At 37.3% G+C, this 20187-nt stretch overlaps 1 protein-coding gene across 1 annotated transcript in view; it reads right to left on the bottom strand.

The window, feature by feature from the left end:
* LOC116268665 (probable ATP-dependent RNA helicase DDX60) overlaps window positions 1-13298 on the bottom strand; it is a 28523-nt gene extending 15225 nt beyond the window's left edge. The window contains exons 1-5 of the mRNA XM_031662677.1: window positions 12725-13298; window positions 10970-11170; window positions 2275-2379; window positions 1865-2006; window positions 834-955 (exon numbers count right to left, since the gene is read on the bottom strand). Coding sequence (XP_031518537.1) covers window positions 834-955; window positions 1865-2006; window positions 2275-2379; window positions 10970-11170; window positions 12725-12868 — 714 coding nt within the window. The 5' untranslated portion in view covers window positions 12869-13298. The remainder of the gene's footprint in view (window positions 1-833; window positions 956-1864; window positions 2007-2274; window positions 2380-10969; window positions 11171-12724) is intronic.
* Window positions 13299-20187: the final 6889 nt, after the last annotated feature.

Here is a 20187-nt window from a genome sequence, read left to right as displayed (position 1 = left end):
TCTATGTTAAATATAAATTTATTTAAACAGAACAATTAAATAATTGTTTCAAAAATGTACGGGTGGCGAAAAGTGTAAAGATGATAGGTCAAGGACTCAAATTGTGTTCACTGCTCTAGAGGGCATTCTGTGAGAGCACAGATTTTTAATCCAGCATTGTGGGATTAGAAAATACATACTAATTCTTTTTGTTTGTTCCATAGCAACTTTTCACTAAGGTTATCTAGTATAAACCAGCATATCCCATTTTATTCTAGGGAAGTATAATAGTAATAGTATTTGATGTTGACTTGATGGCAGAGAATCAAAACCAAAGAAAATGTTGCATGTTACAAATAAAATTGAAAGTGTTTCTCCGTTTTTGATCTCTGTGAGTCAAGTAACGATTTCTTAGAGGACTATTCTAATATTTTCTCAGGGAAGACATTATAATTCACAACATGTATGTCCCTTCCATAGTTCTACCTTAAGGTAAAAGCATTCTAAAAGAACAGTATATTCGGTGATATAGCTAGTTGTTTCACTTAAATGTATAATTAGCATATCTTTTCTTTAGTCACCTGATGTTGTAATTTGATACAATCAATCAAATGAAAAACATGAATAAAATGTTGATCCTGTTTTTTTCACAAAGACTTTAACTTTTTGGTAGATTTACAGAGGGAGACATCAATTACAGATTAAACATCACACTGATTACAAAAAGAACAAATTATTCTATAAAACAAATGAATTATCCTTTGAATGAAAATTCTACAGCCACTAAGTCATTTTAGGTAAGATCTATTTAGTGATTTTACATTATTAAATTTTATCAGAATCACACAGTTTACCTTTGATTGATAAAACTCGAAGTGTGTATCTTGGAACTTTGGTGGAAAATATCTTCTTCCGAAGAGATGTGCCAGTACTAACATTAGCTTTTCCATAACGTCCTGAGAAAAATGTTTTGAGCCTATACAAAACAAAGTGTCTTCTTGTAAATATGAAAGGGTATAATTCTATTTTTTCATGTTTAAATGGAATGTCATATGACATTTAATTTCATGGAAACTAAAAATCTATGACAAATATAGCAATTGAAGAATTACCATACATCTGCTAACGGTTTTTATCTGTACCTTCTTTTTCATCCTTGCTACCTATACCCTAATTTAGATCCTAATCATCCCACACAAATTGCCTTATTTCCTTACCTAGATTTCCTCACTTCAGTCTATCTTCGTGATTTTAAGAACACCATACAGATTTAGTGTTTAAATGTAAAAATCAAAGGATTTTAATAAAAAATGTATTAAATAAAATGTATTTTAAAATTTACTCAATATGGATAAAACTGTGGTATTTTTAGGGGAAATATGATTCTAAATTACACTATTAATATAATGTCAGCTATTTAGGTATACTATACAATAATATTCAAAGAAAATATGATTGGAAGAAAATATTCACAAACATTAATAGTGATTACCTGTGGATAGTGTAACTATGAGTAATTTTTTCTTTTTAACTTAATGCTTTCCTATATCCTTTTCCTATGATGAATATCTATTATATTTAATTAGAAGAAAATATTTTCTAAAAATTGTATATTATTTAATATGTCATTAATCCTGGCGGCAAGGAATCACTGAAGTTAATACTTTGGAGGTGTTGACATTGTAAATACATGTCATAAAATATGGCTGACTATCATTTAATATATATTAGTAGGTATTTACTTTATCAATTGAAGAGCTATAAATTATATACATATTAATTGTATTTTCTTTACTAAAAATATTCCTGAAGTGTTGGTTGTCTACAAATCTGTTGCTATTTTTGGACTCTCTCTCTACATATATATATAAAATCTCAAGCTTACCTTTACTGGTTGGCTGACAGAGATCATGGAAAAGGCCATTTACAAGAAAACTGACAAAAACAAGATTAGAAGGTTCATGGTAATGCAAATGTGATACAAGTCCAGCAAACCCCATTGGATTACCTTCTTGATCTAAATAGCCCTAAAGAACAAAAAACAATTTATTAGTTTGACTCAAGTTACCACATAATAAGTAACTTATTAAGTATCAGTTTAAAATAGTATTTAATGCCAATATAAGAAATATTTATAACTATTACTGGGCCCAACTTTTATAATTACACCATTTATAAGCAATGTCAATCATTGGATAGAACCTTCTAAAAGCTACAATTAGTTCAGCATGGTAAGAAATCTAGATAGTAGTAATGCTATTCCCCCTGCCCCAAAAAAAGTGCAGTAATGCATACCTCTTTCACCAAGAACTGCAAAGAAAACAAGAAGTAAAGTTTTAACATGTCCATGACTCTGGGTTGCTTGAAGGACAGCAATGAATGCTTTAGCACTGATAGCACCTTTAAAGAAAAGAGTACTTTTAGACACACAATGTTAAGTGTTACAAAATACATTTGAAAATGATAATAAATGATAGATCAATATCTATTATACCACACAGACATTAGAAATGCATCAGATAAAATTTGATTTCATACTATTTTATAGTGTTACATGGCAACTTCTTTTTTTAACAAAATAGAGCACATAAACTGAATTGTCAGAAATGAAACATATTGCCAAAGAGTCTGATTATGAAAGCCATTTCAGTTCAGGAGCTGATAGCTTTTAAATTGTTCTAGAAGTAAAAAGATATATTATCCCATGTTCTGCAGTATTATTACAAAAAATCATGTAACTAGGTTGATTTCAACCAATGTTATAAAAATATTGCTTGCTCTCCAGCATAAAACTGCATTAAAGTACATATATCTTTCAACTTCCCACTAAAATGTCCATGAAATTCCAAAAAAAAGAAATCCCAGTATCGCCAAAATGGAAACTTAGCTGTCTTTAGGTCTGAGGGTTTATAGAACCTAGAAAGAATCTCTACTTACTATAAGGCTAATGGTCTAGGAGGAGGGAGGGAAGGAAAAAAGGAAAAAAGGAAGGAGGGAAGGAAGGAAGGAAGGAAGGAAAGGAAGGAAGGAAGGAAGGCAGGCAGGCAGAGAGGGAAAGAAGGAGAGAAGGGAAGAGGAAGGGAAGAGAGAGAAAAGGAAGAAGAGAGAAAGGGAGAAAGAGTGGAAGGGTGGAAGAAGGGAGTGCACTTTCCATCTCCTTACTGTGGGATGATATTTCTGAGGGCACCATATATGGCATATTTGCAACCTCTTCTCTCTCATATGCCACTTTTAGTCAGAGATGGAAAGAGTCAGAAAACAGCATAGTAAGGGATCAGGGTTTCATGGTGGTTCACTATAACCACAGAAGTACAGACCTCATATTAAAGTCATACTAAGATGATAAGAATCCTGATGGCATTGCATACTATAGTTTATTGTGACTAATGTCGTCCAGATAATCAATGTGTAATAAGACTAGCAGAAGTAGAACATGACCTTTCAATTCAGAAAACTACATAGATGAAGATCTGCTAAACACTGATATTTGGGCCAAAAACTATTCATCCAGCTCATATCTGAAAGAGTATTTGATTAGTATGTAGGTGGATAGAGTGAATCCAGAAGAAATTTCATACATCCTATTGCTTGGCAAACCATCAGATTTGGATAGATGTATCCAAAGTGATAAAATAGAAAAACTCACAATAGACCAATTCTTCTTAAGAAAAATTTATCATCTTCTTAAAATTATGGTCATGCTATAAATATTTATTGAATGTCCACATTAGAAAATCAGACAAACAAACATTATTGTCCTTGGAGTGCTTATATTCTAGTGGGAAATATAGATAAAATATATAAAAACATGATAGAGATAGGAAGATAGAAAGACAGATGATAGGTAGATAGATGATTGATAGATGTAGATAGATGGATAGAAAGATAAACGATAGAATCATACATGATAGATAGAAAGTTAGATAGCAGATAGAAGATGGATGATAGATAGATAGATAGATAGATAGATAGATAGATAGATAGATAGATAGATAGATAGATAGATAGATAGAGATAGGTAGGTAGAGGTAGGTAGATGGATAGAAATATAGATGATAAACATAAAGATAGATCAATGTAGATAGATACATAGATAATTTGATGCTATATAGGAACTGATGAGAAGTCTATTTAACTGAATAAGGAACACTGCCAATGCAGCAGACAGGGGAAACATTTACAGTTTAGAAGGCATGGTGAGGGTAGGCTTCACTATGTAATGTTACAGTAAAGAATTTAATGTAGTAAGAGAGTGAGGCCATGTATATGTCTCATGGAAGATCTTAGGAGGAGAAGAAACAGTAAGAGCCATGGTCCTCAGACCGGAATGTGTCTGAGGTGCTCATGAGGCGGGTAGCTAGCCATGTGGGAGAGAAGAAGAAGTGACCTCTGCAAGCTGGTAAGAGATCATATACTACAGGACCTCATAGACTGTGACAAGGACATCTTTTCCTCTAAAGAAAAGATCTGACATATGAAAATTGTTTTCTATATGCAGCAAAAAAAAAAAAAAAAGTTGTCTTGAAAAATTATTTGTATGTCCTCTCTCACCACTCTTATTGAACATAGTATTGAAAGTTCTGGCCAGGGCAATCAGGCAAGAGAAAGAAATAAACGATATTCAAAGAGGAAGACAGGAACTCAAATTGTCTTTGTTTGCAGATGACATGATCCTATATCTAGAAAACCCCATCATCTCAACCCAAAAGCTTCTTAAGCTGATAAGCAACTTCAGCAAAATCTCAGCATACAAAATCAATGTGCAAAAATCACAAGCATTTTACTATAAATCAACAACAAACAAGCAGAGAGCCAAATCACAAATGAACTCCCCTTCACAATTGCTACAAAGAGAATATAATACCTAGGAATACAGCTAACAAGGGAAGTGAAGGACCTTTTCAAGAACTACAATCCACTTCTCAAGGATATCAGAGAGGACACAAACAAATGAAAAAACATTTCATGCTCTTGGATAGAAAGAATCAATATTGTGAAAATGGCCATACTGCCCAGAGTAATTTACAGATTCCATGCTATTCCCATTAAACTACCAGTGACATTCTACACAGAATTAGAAAGAAAACTATTTTAAAATTCATAGTGGAACCAAAAAAGAGCCCATACAGCCAAGACAATCCTAAGCAAAAAGAACAAAGCTGGAGGAATCATGCTACCCAACTTCTATCTTTAATACAAGGCTACAGTAACCAAAACAGCATGGTACTGGTACCAAAACAGACACATAGACCATTGGAACAGAATAGAGAACTCAGAAACAAGACCACACATCTACAACTATCTGATCTTTGGCAAAAACAAGCAATGCGGAAAGGTTTCCTATTTAATAAACGATGATGGAAGACCTGGCTAGCCATATGCAGAAAATTGAACTGGACCCTATCCTTACACTTTATACAAAAATTAACTCAAGATGGATTAAAGACTTAAAGGTAAACCCCAAAACTATAAAAATTCTAGAAGACAACCTAACTAATACTATTCAGGACACAGGCATGGGCAAATATTTCATGATTGATGTGGTTTGGCTGTGTACCCACCCAAGTCTCATCTTGAATTATAACTCCCACAATTCCCACATGTCATGGAAGGAACTCAGTGGGAGGTAATTGAATCATGGGGGTAAATCTTGCCCATGCAGTTCTCATAACAGTGAATAAGTCTCATGAAATCTGATGGTTTTAAAAAGAGGAATTCCCCTGCAAAAACTTGCTCTCCCTTTGCCTGCTGCCATCCATTGTAAGACGTGACTTGCTCCTCCTTGCATTCTGACATTTTTATGCGACCTCCTCAGCCATGCGGAACTGTAAGTCCATTAAAACTTTTTTTTTTTTTGGCAAATTTCCCACTCTTGAGTATGTCTTTATCAGCAGCATGAAAACAGACTAACATAGTAAATTGGTACCAGTAGAGTGGGGCGCTACTGAAAAGATACCTGAAAATGTGAAAGTGACTTTGGAACTGGGTAACAGGCAGAAATTGAAACAATTTGGAGGGCTTAAAAGAAGACAAAAAATGTGGGAAAGTTTGGAACTCCCTACAAACTTCTTGAATGGCTTTGACCAAAATGCTGATAATCATATGGACAATGAAATCCAGGCTGAGGTGGTCTCAGATGGAGATGAGGAACTTGCTGGGAACTGGAGCAAAGGTGACTTTTGTTATGTTTTAGAAAAAAGACAGGCAGCATTTTGCCTCTGCCTGAGAGATTTATGGAACTTTGAACTTGAGAGAGATGATTTAGGGTATCTTGCAGAAGAAATTTCTAAGCAGCAAGGCATTCAAGAGGTGACATGGGTGCTGTTAAAGGCATTCGGTTTTATAAGGGAAGCAGAACATAAAAGTTCAGAAAATTTGCACCCTGACAATGCAATAGAAATGAAAATCCCATTTTCTGAGGAGAAATTCAAGCCAGCTGCAGAAATTTGCACAGGTAATGGGTAGCCAAACATTAATCACCAAGATAATGGGATGCCTCCAGGGCATGTCAGAGACCTTTGTGGCAGTCCCTTTCATCACAGGCCCAGAGATTTAGGGGAAAAAAAATGGTTTCCTGGGCCAGGCCCAAGGTTCCTCTGCTGTGTACAGTCTAGAGACCTGGTGCCTTGCATCCCAGCTGCTCCAGCTATGACTAAAAGGGGCTAAGGTATAGCTCAGGGTATTGCTTCAGAGAGCGGAAGCCCCAAGCCTTGGCAGCTTACATATGGTGTTGAGCATGAGAGTGCACAGAAGTCAAGAACTGAGGTATGGGAATCTCTGCCTTGACTTCAGAGGATGTATGGAAATGCCTGGATGTCCAGGCAGAAGTTTGCTGCAGGGATGGGGCCCTCGTGGAGAACCTCTGCTGGGGCAGTGCAAAGGGAAAATATGCGGTTAGAGAACCCACAGAGTCCCTACTGGGGCACCACCTATTGGAGCTGTGACCCCCACCCTCCAGACCCCAGAATGACAGATCCACCGACAGCTTGTGCCATGAGCCGAGAAAAGCCACATTCAATGCCAGTCCATGAAGGCAGCCAGGAGGGGCACTATACCATGCAAAGCCATAGGAGTGAAGCTGTCCAAGGCCATGGGAGCCCATCTCTTGCATCAGTGTGACCTGGATGTGAGACACGGAGTCAAAGGATATCATTTTCGAGCTTTAAGATTTGACTTTCCCATTGGATTTTGGACTTGCTTGGGGCCTGTGGTGCCTTTGATTTGGCCAATTTCTCCCATTTGGAATGGCTGTATGTACCCAGTGCCTGTACCCTTGCTGTATCTAGGAAGTAACTAACTTGCTTTTGATTTTACTGGCTCATAGGTAAAAGGCACTTGCCTTGTCTCAGATGAGACTTTGGACTGTGGAGTTTTTAGTTAATGCTGAAATGAGTTAAGACTCTGGGAGGCTGTTGGAAAGGCATGATTGGTTTTGAAATGTGAGGATATTAGATTTGGGAGAGACCAGGGGTGGATTTGGCTGTGTCCTCACCCAAATCCCATATTACATTGTAACTACCACAATTCCCATGTGTCATGACAGGAAACTGGTGGGAGGTAATTAAAACATGGGGGTGGGTCTTTCCCATGCTGTTCTCGTGATAGTGAATAACTATCATGAGATCTGATGCTTTTAAAAAGAGGAGTTCCCTTGCACAAGCTCTCTCTCTTTGCCTGCTGCCATCCATTATAAAACATGACTTGCTCCTCCTTGACTTCTGAAATGATTGTGAGGCCTCCCCAACCATGTGGAACTGTAACTCTATTAAACCTCTTTCTTTTGTAAATTGCCCAGTCTTGGGTATGTCTTTATCAGCAGCATGAACATGGAATAATATAATGATGAAAATGCCCAAAGCAATTGCAACAAAAGCAAAAATTGATAAATGGGATCAAATTACACTAAAGAGTTTCTGCACAGCAAAAGAAACAATCATCAGAGAAAACTAACAGCCTATAGAATGGGAGAAAATTATCCACTCAACAAAGGTCTAATGTCCAAAGTTTACAAGGAACTTAAACAAATTTATAAGAAAAAAACAAACAACTCCATTAGATAGTGGGCAAAGGACATGAATGGACACTTCTCAAAAAAAGACATACATGCAGCCAACATATGAAAAAAACTCAAGATCACCACTCATTGGAGAAACGCAAATCAAAACCACAATGAGATACCACCTCGCACTAATCAGAATGGCAATTATTAAAAAGTCAAGAAACAATAGATGCTGGTGAGGTTGCAGAGAAATAGGAATGCTTTTACACCGTTGCTGGGAGTGTAAATCAGTTCAATTGCACTGTGGAAGACAGTGTGGAGATTCCTCAAAGAACTAGAGGTAGAAATACCATTTGACCCAGCAATTCCATTACTGGGTATATGCCCAAAGGAATATAAATCATTCCATTATAAAGATATATGCACACATATGTTCACTGCAACACTATTCACAATAGCAAAGACATGGAATCACCCCAAATGCCCATCAGCAATAGACTGGATAAAGAAACTGTGGTACACCACAGAATACTACACAGCCATAAAAAGGAATGAGATCATGTACTTTGTTGGGACATGGATGGAGCTGGAAGCCATCATCCTCAGAAAACAAATGCAGAAACAGAAAACCAAACACCACATGTTCTCACTTATAAGTAGGAGGTGAACTATGAGAACACAAGGACCCAGGGAGGGGAACAACACATACCAGGGCCTGTTGGGGCAGGGAGAGGGAGAGCATCAGGAAAAACAGCTAATGCATGCTAGGCTTAACACTTTGGAGATGGGTTGATAGGTGCAGCGAACCACCATGGCACATGTTTACATAACAAACCTGCACATTCTGCACATGTGACTCAGAACTTAAAATACAATAAAATAAGAAGATGGAAAAAAAGGAAAAATTATTTGTCATCCTTAATGGATGCCAAATGATATGACTTCTTTGAGACAAGGCACTACAGTCTATGGTATAGAGACAATATAAATTGACATTGAAAAATACATGATTATGATATAAAAGAGTGATGGATAGAGTAGTAAAGAATTTCAGGGGCCAGGTGCAGTGGCTCACACCTGTAATCCCAGTACTTTGGGAGGCAAAGGTGGGTGGATCACAAGGTCAGGAGATCGAGACCATCCCGGCCAACATGGTGAAACCCCATCTCTACTAATATACAAAAAATTAGCTAGGTGTGGTGGTGCACACCTGTAGTCTGAGCTACTCAAGAAGCTGAGGCAGGGGAATTGCTTGAACCCGGGAGGCAGAGGTTGCAGTAAGCTGAGATCGCGCCACTGCACTCCAGCCTGGCGACAGAGCAAGACTTTATCTCAAAAAAAAAAAAAAAAAAAAAAAAGAATTTCAGAAAAACAAAAGTCCAGTAGTAGCAGAATTAAAACCCACATTTGCACTTCAGGCCATCAGTGATATGGAAGATAAGTTTCATGTTTTCTCATAAAGAAAAAAACAGGAATGAAGAACAGAAAAGTGGGTTTCAATTTAAAAATTATAGCTTTTCCTGAAAAAAACACTGAACAATTAACAGAAGCAAATAACAAAGATACAATTCAAGGATCTCTTCCTCATTTGAAAAATACCTGAGCATTGCATAACAATATGAACATACTTAATACTACTGAACTGTACATTTAAAATGGTTAAAGATGGCAAATTTTATGTGCATTTCACCACAATAAATAAAAACCTGAGCACAAAGATTGAAAGTTCTCATATAATAACTAAAACATCAATTTTTAAAGGATCCATAAATCCAGAAAATCCTAGGAAATAAAACATTTGAAATAGAATAAAGCAAAAGATTCATATAATTGCATATACAGAAAAAAAATAAATCAAGTTAACTGCAAGAGAACAGAAACTGCCATGGTTCCTCTATGTAAAACATTAAATGCCAGAAGGCAATGGAAACAATCTTAGCTTGATTTGATGAATGAAGACAATAATATTCTATGAATATTATGCCCACTTTTAAGAGTCCCATATGTGAGAAGTTTACACGTAGGTCTTCTCAAACATGCAAGGCAAAGAAAATGAACCACCCTGATAACCATTAAAAAAAAAATAAGAAACCTTATTAGAAGATGCACTCCTCTTTAGAGACAGGTAAAAATGAAGAACTCAAGAATGGGGAAATTTTGGTCTTAAAAATAATGTGTGACTGTTCTGTAAGATCAGCCAACTCATCAAAAGAATTCTAGAAGAATCCTAACTTCAGAAAACAGTATCTGATTTACCTTGGCATGCTAATCACCACACAAAAACAGAAAGAACAGGCATCACTAACAATGCGTCTCCATAAAGACGAGAATCAAATTACATAATCATGAATTTTAAATCTGTCATTGAGAGATTGGCTACAAAATTTTTATCTGGGCAACATACATCAGGCAACGTTTACAACCATATTTTGAAGCTCAGTTACATACAATGTTATCAGTGTTTAAAAATCAAATACACACCCATGCCTAGAAAACTGACTGAAAAAAATGATAATGTGAATGTCTTTGGGAGTGAAACAGGGGCATTTTTTTCTTATTTCAACATTCTACATTTCCCAAGTATTCCTAAGTTTGAGTTACTTTTTTATGTAACACTTATTACAAAATCATAAAAATAAATTTTTCTTTTCTTTCTAAATTGTAGAAAGGAATCTATTAATTGCCTAGAGCTTTTTAAATCCATAGCCAGCACTTAACTACTATAGGACACTGCATTTCACACTTGAAAATAGTAATCCTGAGTGATTTTCAGTGCTCATCAAGCCACAAATTCCATGTCTGATGGTGGAAGCAAACCAAACTGTTATTCTCCCTAGCTATCCCCAATTCTATACTATTCAAGACATTGCAAAACATTAAAGGACTGATGAAACTCAAGGGTGATTGCTACAGACTTCTAAAAGAACAGCAGAGGTGATTAGAGCCAGGCCAGTGATGAAGACTGAACTCAGGCAGGGTCCAGCACGGTACCTTTGCCTTGGCATCCTCTGGATCATCTCCCTTGGAAGCCAGCAGCATGAGTCGCAGGACCAGGGTTATGCTGAGAGGGAACTGTCCTCTCAGCTCAGGAACATTGGATTTTATGAGTTTTCCTATTTTGGGGAATGGAATATCAAAGAAATATACATCTCCCATCAGGTCTTGACCTCTTCTTCCAGCACGGCCAGACATCTGAAAAGAGAACAGAATTACAATGTATAACTTCCCTAAATGCTTCTACTGCCACAGTGTAAGAATACTCTGGTTTGGAGTTTGGAAATTGTGCATATGTCTAACCGTTAAGGAACGGACACTAACATGCAACTACACAGTGCTTAGGAAATTTGCCATGACTGAGATAGATCTAAAAACTGAGACATTTGTCATCGTTATGTAAATATTTCAAGCCATTAATTGCAGTAGGCATTTGTATAATATATCCCAAAGAAATAATGATCTACTGAAGAAACAAAGAACACCGGCAAAACAGTGATGTCAAAATCACTTACAGCTGAACTCTAATGTACCCATTTTCTCTCCCTGCCCATCTTCCCCATCTCTCATCCCTTTTCTGCCCTCTCTGACGCACAAGTGTGTTGAGTTACAAATCACAAAATAAAATATGTGCACAACCAGAATAAATACATGAGTGAAATAAAATTCAGAAATGCTACTTGTGAAAAAGCAAGTTATGAATAAAATCTTTACAGAGGTTACATTAACTCTTATTGATTAAGTGATTAGACTGTGCTAAGGCACTGGGAATATCTGTGCCCATACTGAAACAACCACAAAGTGGAAGATCCAGAATTCAGACCCTGACATTTCCATTCCTAAGTCCATCATCCCAAATATCAAACACCCTAGCTCCAGAGCCCAAAGTAGAAGATTCCCAAAAATGCATTAGAAGAATTCATTCAGAGTACAGCAGCAGCAATAGAACTAAAAAAGAGGGGTTGGTAACATGCTGGAAATTATATAAGGATGTTATATTGAGTAGGAACAAGGCCTATAAGGAGAACAAAAAGTGTTTAGAGATAAAGGGGGTAAGCACGTTGATAAAAACCTGAATGTGGGTGACATATCTAAATTTGAATCTGCTAGCAGAAATAGTTATCAAATGTCTCTGAGCAGGGAAATCATATGAAGATAAACCACATTATCTGCAGGATGTGGTAGAATAAACAGCATGGGGAATCAGGGAAATTGTACTAATAATACAAGGCTAAGAACGTATGAAGAAAGATGGTGGATACAGAAATTGCAAGGCAAAAATCAAATACTGCTATAGGAAAGTAATGAAGGGGGCGTGGTAATAGATTGAGTGTCAGGAGTAAAGCTGAGGGAAGCATTAAAGATAATTCTAGAGTGCAAAATCTTGTGCACAGCAAATGATTGAGTAAAACTTTATCAAGCACCTTTGATGTCTATTTTCCATGCAAATCACTTATTTAATTCTTGCAAATGCTGTGGGAGAGTAATTATTACCCATATTTTGGAGATAGAAAATGAGAATCGGGCAGTTTAGATATCTCATCCAAGGTCACACATCTGGTTAATCACACAATCCCAAATGCAGGTGTTTTCAACTATACCACAACTAAAACTGAAAGCCAGGCAAGGATGAATGCCCAGTTAGGCTACTGTGAATTGTGGTATGTTTGTAAACTAAAGGTTCACTTTTTTTTACTATACTATGGTCATATTTCAGCAATACAATAAGCAAGTTTATGCATTTTGAAATACCTGTCTATAATTCAAGGCATCCAGATAGACTGAGTTTTGAGCAAAAACCACAGACTTACAAGGCATGTTGATACCTAAAGCAAGTGTTCCAGTAGCTGTCACCACCTTGAAAGAGAATAAAACAATTACTTCATAAAATAGCATTTTAATAGAATGCAAGTATCTCCTGTCATAAAGTTGCTGAAAAACTCTTTGAACTTCAATGAAGCCACAATGGGAAAGCTAGAGAAACTAGACACATTGGTATTCTTGCTATTTCACAAACACCACAAGTATTCCCAAATGCGCTGTTTGCTTTGCACAGAATATTCTTCTCCAAATATTCATTTGTCTGGCTTCTTCAGCTGTCCGCTCAAATGTCATAGAGGAATCTGTAGCCCACCACATCCAAAATAACCCCCCCTACCATCATTATCTATCTCTGCCTCACGTGATTTATCTTCATAGCATTAATGACTACCTCAATAACATTACTTGTTTGTTCACTTGTCTTATACCAGACTCCAAGCAAGATTCATTATTGTATCCGCAGCACCCATAAGAGTACCTGGCAACTGATAGGTGTTCAGTAATTTTTTTTTTTTTTTTTTTGAGACAGAGTTTCACTTTTGTCACCCAAGCTGGAGTGTGATGGCACGATCTCGGCTCACTGCGACCTCCACCTCCCAGGTTCAGGTGATTCTCTCGCCTCAACCTCCCAAGTAGCTGGGATTACAGGCACCCACCACTATGTTCGGCTAATTTTTGTATTTTTAGTAGAGATGGGGTTTCACCATGTTGGCTAGTTTGGTCTTGAACTCCCGACCTCAGTTGATCCACCCACCTTGGCCTCCCAAAATGCTGAGATTACAGGCGTGAGCCACTACACCTGGCCAGGTAAATATTTTTAAATGAATAACTAGACGAAAACTTTTTATGATAGGGAAATAATACTTTTACAAATCCACTTCTGGACAATTACCTATTTTGTCTACTAAAATTTGTTGAGATTATGCCTATGGAAATAACACACCTCAGTAATTTTTAAAAGTTGTCTTTTCCCCCCAGATTGTCGTAATTGACCAGAAAAGGAGCAGGACAAACTTAAAAGTTCACTTAGATAATACTCTTTGCATATAATGCTGGGTATTTCTGATCATCTTCTCTTTTTTTTTATATTGATTGTCATACATGCTGTGGTTAGTATTAATGTTTATACAGAGTGATCTTCTTTAATTATTCTGTAACTGAAATCTATACATCTGGGAAATGTAACATATCATTTATTACCTGTTGTTCTCAAGTTTTTTTTGATAACAAAAATGTAGAAAATAATAATACATTTAGAAAATAACTAGAATAAATACCTTTTTAAAAAATGTTCTCTAGAGCAAAGCTGTTACTATTTTCATAGTACTTTCGTGGAGTGATCTCATTAACCTATTAGTAATTGAGCAATTACTATTTAACAGGTACTATTTAAACTATTTGATATGCTGATCAAAATAGGTGTGTCTCTCTTCTATCAATTGATAATCATGTAGAAAATATTGTATGTGGTGATTAGCCTTTAAAATAAATATATAATTTGTTATTAGTTAAGAGAAAAGTGTAGCAAAGTTGTTAATGCTACATCTTAGGTTGTTTTTCAGGTAATAGGATTGTTAACTATGATGTCAGATTTTCCTCAACATTTAGTTTAAAAGATGCTACCTAGAGTAGCAGAAACAATCTCAATCTCTTTGTCTTTCTCTCTCTCTCTTTTGTGAATGTCATATATGTCATACAAAATTTAATATGAATAATTTTTAAAATTCAGTCTATTTTTGAATATTACTAAAGATCCAAATTTACAAGCAAACTATATAAAGCTCCTTTGTGAATTTATCCAGAAAATCCCTGTGCATTGTCACAGGACACACTGCACAAAACATAACAAGGGTCCAGTCTGAAAGTTATTTTAGTCTTCCTTTTGTCCATTATCACTGATAGGAGAAACATGGAAGTATATTTCATGGTAGAAATATTTGCCCAAAGTATTTGTCTAGAAATGTTACCTTCTCATAGAAAAAGAAATAAACTGGAGCTGGTGGGTGGCTCACCTATAATCCCTAGCACTTTGGGGAGGCTGAGGCGGGAGGAGGATCACCTGGTGAGAGTTTGAGACCAGCCTACAGTGGCATGGAGAAACTCCATCTCTACTAAAAACACAAAATTAGCGGTGGGCATGGTGGTACAGCCTGTAATCCAGCCCTTCTCAGAGGAGGTTTCAAACAAACAAACAAAAAGAGATAAACTGAGTGGTACATTTCAATCCCTCTTCAATTAAATAAGACAGAGGATGCTGATCTTATCATGACTTTTTAAAAGACAAGTCTGTTCTTCATCCCCCAGGCTGGAGTGTGATGTGATCTCGTCACTGCAACCTCTGCCTCCAGGTTCAAGCGATTCTCGCTTCCTCCTCAGCCTCCTGGCAGTGGCTGGGATTACAGGCACCTGCCACACCGCATCCAGCTAATTTTTGTATTTTACTGAAGCCAGAGCCAGGTTCACCATGTTAGCCAGGCTGGTCTTGAACTTCTGACTTTTCCGGGTGATCTGCCGTAGCCAACCTCCCAAAGTGCTGGGATTATAAATTATGACCAAACGTACTTGACCAACCTTTTTAAAGACAATTGCATGAAAAAGAAAAATGGTGGTTATGTATTTTATTTTTCCTGAACATTCCGGCTTGGAAACAGTCTAGATTTCAAATTTTGAATAAGGGCCATTTACCTACCCTGAAATCGCTCTTTCCTAAGAGGATTTTCATGTTCATTACCCTGCACACAGAAACTCACACCTTTTTCAGTGTCAATACCCCTTTCTGCCAAGGCTTTCAATTCTTCACCTTTTCTTTCAAATTTTACTCGACCAAATACCTTCTGCAAAGTCTAAAAGAAGCAAGACATTTAGGGATTATGATTTAATTTTAATTATAATTAAAAATGTCTAAATGAAAATAACAGGCATACTATGTAATAATTTGGCTAAATGAGGCAACTATTTGAAATTGACTCTACATGAATACAAAGAACATTTTATGGCAGCAACAGTAACTACAAGAAAAATCTTCCCACTTCTTTGGACAGACTATCTTAAACTCTCTTACTCCACTTCTGGGGCAGAAAATTTTGACAAAGTAGCAGATGAAACACCCAGCAGCGGTGAGTGCATGACTGCTCTTGCCTGAGGGTTATCAGTTGGCTATTGGAGCCTTAGGAGTTTTCCCCAACACAGAGACTTCTCCAAGAAGGCAGAGTAGGTTCCTTACCCTACGTGGTCCGGAAATGCCTACTTCCCATTGAAACTGAGCACAAATGGCCTTAAAAATACCCAGGTCTTAAAGAAGAAATACAGTTGTGTCCAGAGATAGATGGACAAAGATAAACACTGCTTATCTTTGTGGGACAAAGAGGGACCAAAAAAAAGCTTCGAAAAGCAAAAGGCTGGTTAGTGGTTACTTCAATTATGTATTCACTCATACAACAGAATATCAAGGATTCATTAAAATGATGATCTAAATACATGGTTATAAAAAATAAGACACCATGAAGCTTACAAAAGAAGGTGCACAATAGAATGAATATGTGTGTGTGTATACGTATATGTATATACACACACACAAAATGTATGTAAGTTTGTATGTGTATAGTCACAGGGAAATGAGATAAAAGGTTGGTCTGGAAGGGCAGTGAGTACTTATGAGTGATGACATTGCTTTTATTATTACTAATATGTACCTTCAAATTTGTTTACCATAAGCATGAGTAATTTGCATTTTAAAAGGTTTCTGCATACCAGTTTTAGATATTCCAATGCCTCTTTGGTGTTTTGGCTATAATGTAAAAAGCCCCTGATTTTGAGAAATTCTGTGAATATTATTTAAAGTGTATTGGACCACATGCACCCAAATTTTCAAATGAAGCATATGAAATTGAAGTCTAGAATTCAGCCTGTGGAAACAATGTAATAGAAAGAAATAATGAAATGGCAGACATTTTCAGAGGTGAACTGTTAACAAGCAAGAAATAATCTACAAATCCTAAGTCTCCTCCACAGGTATCCTCATCTCAGTGTGTGCTACTAGGGAATTTGACCTAGGAGACTCCTCCACAAACGCTGGCTTAGACTATAATGTCCTTTTTTGGATATGCACTGCAAAGCCTTCAAGACTGATATGTAGCTAAAGGAGATTTCTCCTTTGGTAGGGATTGTATTAATTATGTATTATATTATGCATATATCTTATCAAACATTGTCTACAACTAAGAAGCTATGGCTGACAAATGAAATAGTCTGGAGAACGGTCACGTTGTAAGTGCTGACCTCGGTGTCCACTGCTTTTTGATCAGCATATGTGCAGTCCTGTGGGATTTCTAGGTTCTTCTCTAGACACTTCAGCAGATTATCATGTTCAGCCTCATGTATTAGGCTTTGATCCACATTTCTGTTTTTTTTCTGGCTCTTTTCATCTCTGTTCATAAAAATAAAATTTTAATTAATGAAATTGTAAATAATGAATGAAGTAATTAATTGATTTGGCCACCAGAGGATGCCCAAGACTTCCCAAATCAGTCTTCTCACCCAGACTTCCACTGCTGTGCATCTTTATTTTTCTTATTTTATTTTATTTTCGAGATGGAGTCTTTCTCTGTCACCCAGGCTGGAGTGCAATGGCGTGATGTTGGCTCACTGCAACCTCCACTTCTTGGGTTCAAGCAATTCTCCTGCCTCAGCCTCCTGAGTAGCTTGGATTGCAGATGTCCACCACTGCACCTGGCTAATTTTTGTATCTTCAGTAGAGACGGGGTTTCACCATGTTGGCCAGGCTGGTCTTGAACTCCTGACCTCGTGGTCTGCCTGCCTCGGCCTCCCAAAAAGTGCTGGGATTACAGGTGTGAGCCACTGTGCCCGGCCTGCTGTGCATCTTTAATAACTCAGTCTTCCTCTAATTTCCTTCCTCTTCAGCCTCTGGATGTTATGATCCACCATGAGAAAATTCTATCACATATTGATATTTTCTGGGATGTTCCCTTTCCTTCTGGCTGTAGTCTTGCCATACCCGGTTCTCCTGAGATAACTCTGTTTCTCCTTGCTAAAGTGATGATCATTTTTTCTTCCTTGGCCTTCATGACCCTAGGCTCAGAGGTAAGGCAGGCGTTCTCCTTGCTCCACATTGCCAATTCTAGTCCTTCTCCTTCCCTCCTTGTAGTGGATGCTACAGCTGCTCTGAGTTTGGTTGCTAAGGCTCTCAGCTGCACCATTCCCTGGAGAATTGCTCTAAACTGACAGGGGCCTCCTGGAGATGCCTGGGTGGTGACAACCTCTCCTGGGGATGGGAAATAGCCCACACCCAAAGTCTGACTGATACGAAGTATAAAAATCAGCCCTCTTGACTCAAGGTGGGGCAATTCTCTGGTGCCCCAGCATTCCCAGTAGGGTTAGAATCAGGCTATCTTCTAGCAGAAGCCACATTTTCGCTTTTCTTCACCTTCCCTTTCTTGTTTCATTCATTTTCTTATAGGTCCCTCATGAGCACACATCTTCAATAAATCCCTTCCACAGACATCCTCATCTCAGCATATGCTACTAGGGAATCTGACCTAGAAGACCCCTCCATAAACCCTGGCTTAGTCTATTGTATCATCATACTGTGTTGTCCATCCATCACCCCTCAATGTAACATGCACCCAAATCAATTACCACTTATTTGATTTTTTAAATTTTTCTCTTAACTGTGCATGGAAGAAAATTGTAAATATGAGAAGATGTGCTCACTTGTATTTCATCGTTATGTGTTAACTAACGTTACCCTTAACTCAGGGGAGAATGCCTTGACTATAGAAGGGCCTGGCCCTAAAATTTGCAGAGCATGTGGCAAAGCTCCACATATTATTGCCTCACTTTAAGTTTTTAGTCAAAGTAATAAACTGTTAAATGAAATAAATTCTATCCACCTACCTTGACAAATATAGCTCCATAATAACCTGGAATTCAAGGGTGAGAATGAGCTCTGGATGGGCACTTCTCCTTAGCTCCACTGGCCCCTTGCTTCATGGGAATGGATGCAGATGGAAGAGGCCAGAGTGGGACTATCTAAAGGCCCCCTCACCCCCAGTATGGTGATGAATAACACATTAAATCACACTTTATTTTTATAACTTGAATTGTTGGTCACTAATCTAACCTGAAATGTGGCTCCTGGTGCCCTCAGGAAAGGTTGTTGAGGATCAGTTGCTAAGAAGGCTTACACCTCCTATGCTACCCCTGGGTTTTCACCTCCCACACTTCTAAGGAAACAGAAAAATAGGTAGAGGAAATATAAGCAGAAGGTTCAGCAGCAAATTCTAGTTTGCTCTGGAATTTGGAAAACCTAAATCAGAGATGCTCTAAAAGTTGTTTCAACTTGGAGAGAAATATCTTTCATTCATTCAAATATATTCATGGAATAATATTACCGGCCAGGTAATGTGCTAAGCAATGAAGACATAAAAAGAAAAATACATGGTTCCTGTTGTAAAGGAACTTAAAATTTAGAAAAAAGAAATACATACAAACAACAATATATTATAATAATTGATCTACTAGCTATTGAAAGTGTAGAAGAACATAGGAGAGAGGGTAGAAAGTCTAACTGCAGGAATCAGGGAAAGATTTGGAGATGAGATACCAAAAATTATGAGTACAAGCTTTGGGAGCAATCAGGAAGGAGGGCACTCAAGGCACACGGGTCAGTTCATGGAAAGGAAGAGGTAGAAAAGTAAGTCATGTGAGGAGAATCATAAATATTGAGTATTGATAGAGGAGAGTGGTAGGAAGTGAGACTGATAGAGTTAAGGCAAATACCAAAACATTTCGGCATAATGGTCAAGAAGTTTAGACTTCATCAGCTAAGCAAGGGTGAAGGAAGAACACTGAGCATGGGATAATTTAATCAATTCAAATGTGTGCAAGATCATTTGTTGACTAGATTGGAGAGTGGTGAACCTCAAGGCTCTGAAATCCAAAAAAAAAAAAAGACCTCTGTGATCATCCAGGCAAGATATGAGGAGCTTCTAAGCCAGGAAGTTACTTAAGATGGAGAAGATCATAGAGAGGGGATAAACATTTTGGCCCTAGAGTTGACAGAATTAGACATTGAGAGCAAGAAAGAGAAGTCACATTAGCTAAGTCTTTCCAAGCATCAAATCAGTATTTCCATCCATTCTCAAGTTCTTTTTATGATCACTCATAAAACTGTGATGGTATATTAGTGAGACTTCTTTGTCATGACCAAAGACAAAGTGTGTAGTCTATATTTAAACCTTCTGAGGACTAAGTGACAGCCAGAGTTCATATTATGTGTCAAAGATGTGCTTATTGTGTAGGATGATTACGTCAGGTTATAAAATCTACCTAGGCTGACAGGCTGTGGTTCTACCTCTCCCAAGTCCTAAATGAGA

This window comes from Papio anubis, unplaced genomic scaffold (assembly GCF_008728515.1).
Source record: "Papio anubis isolate 15944 unplaced genomic scaffold, Panubis1.0 scaffold833, whole genome shotgun sequence".
NCBI lineage: Eukaryota > Metazoa > Chordata > Mammalia > Primates > Cercopithecidae > Papio > Papio anubis.
This window is presented reverse-complemented; position numbering and strand designations above follow the sequence as displayed.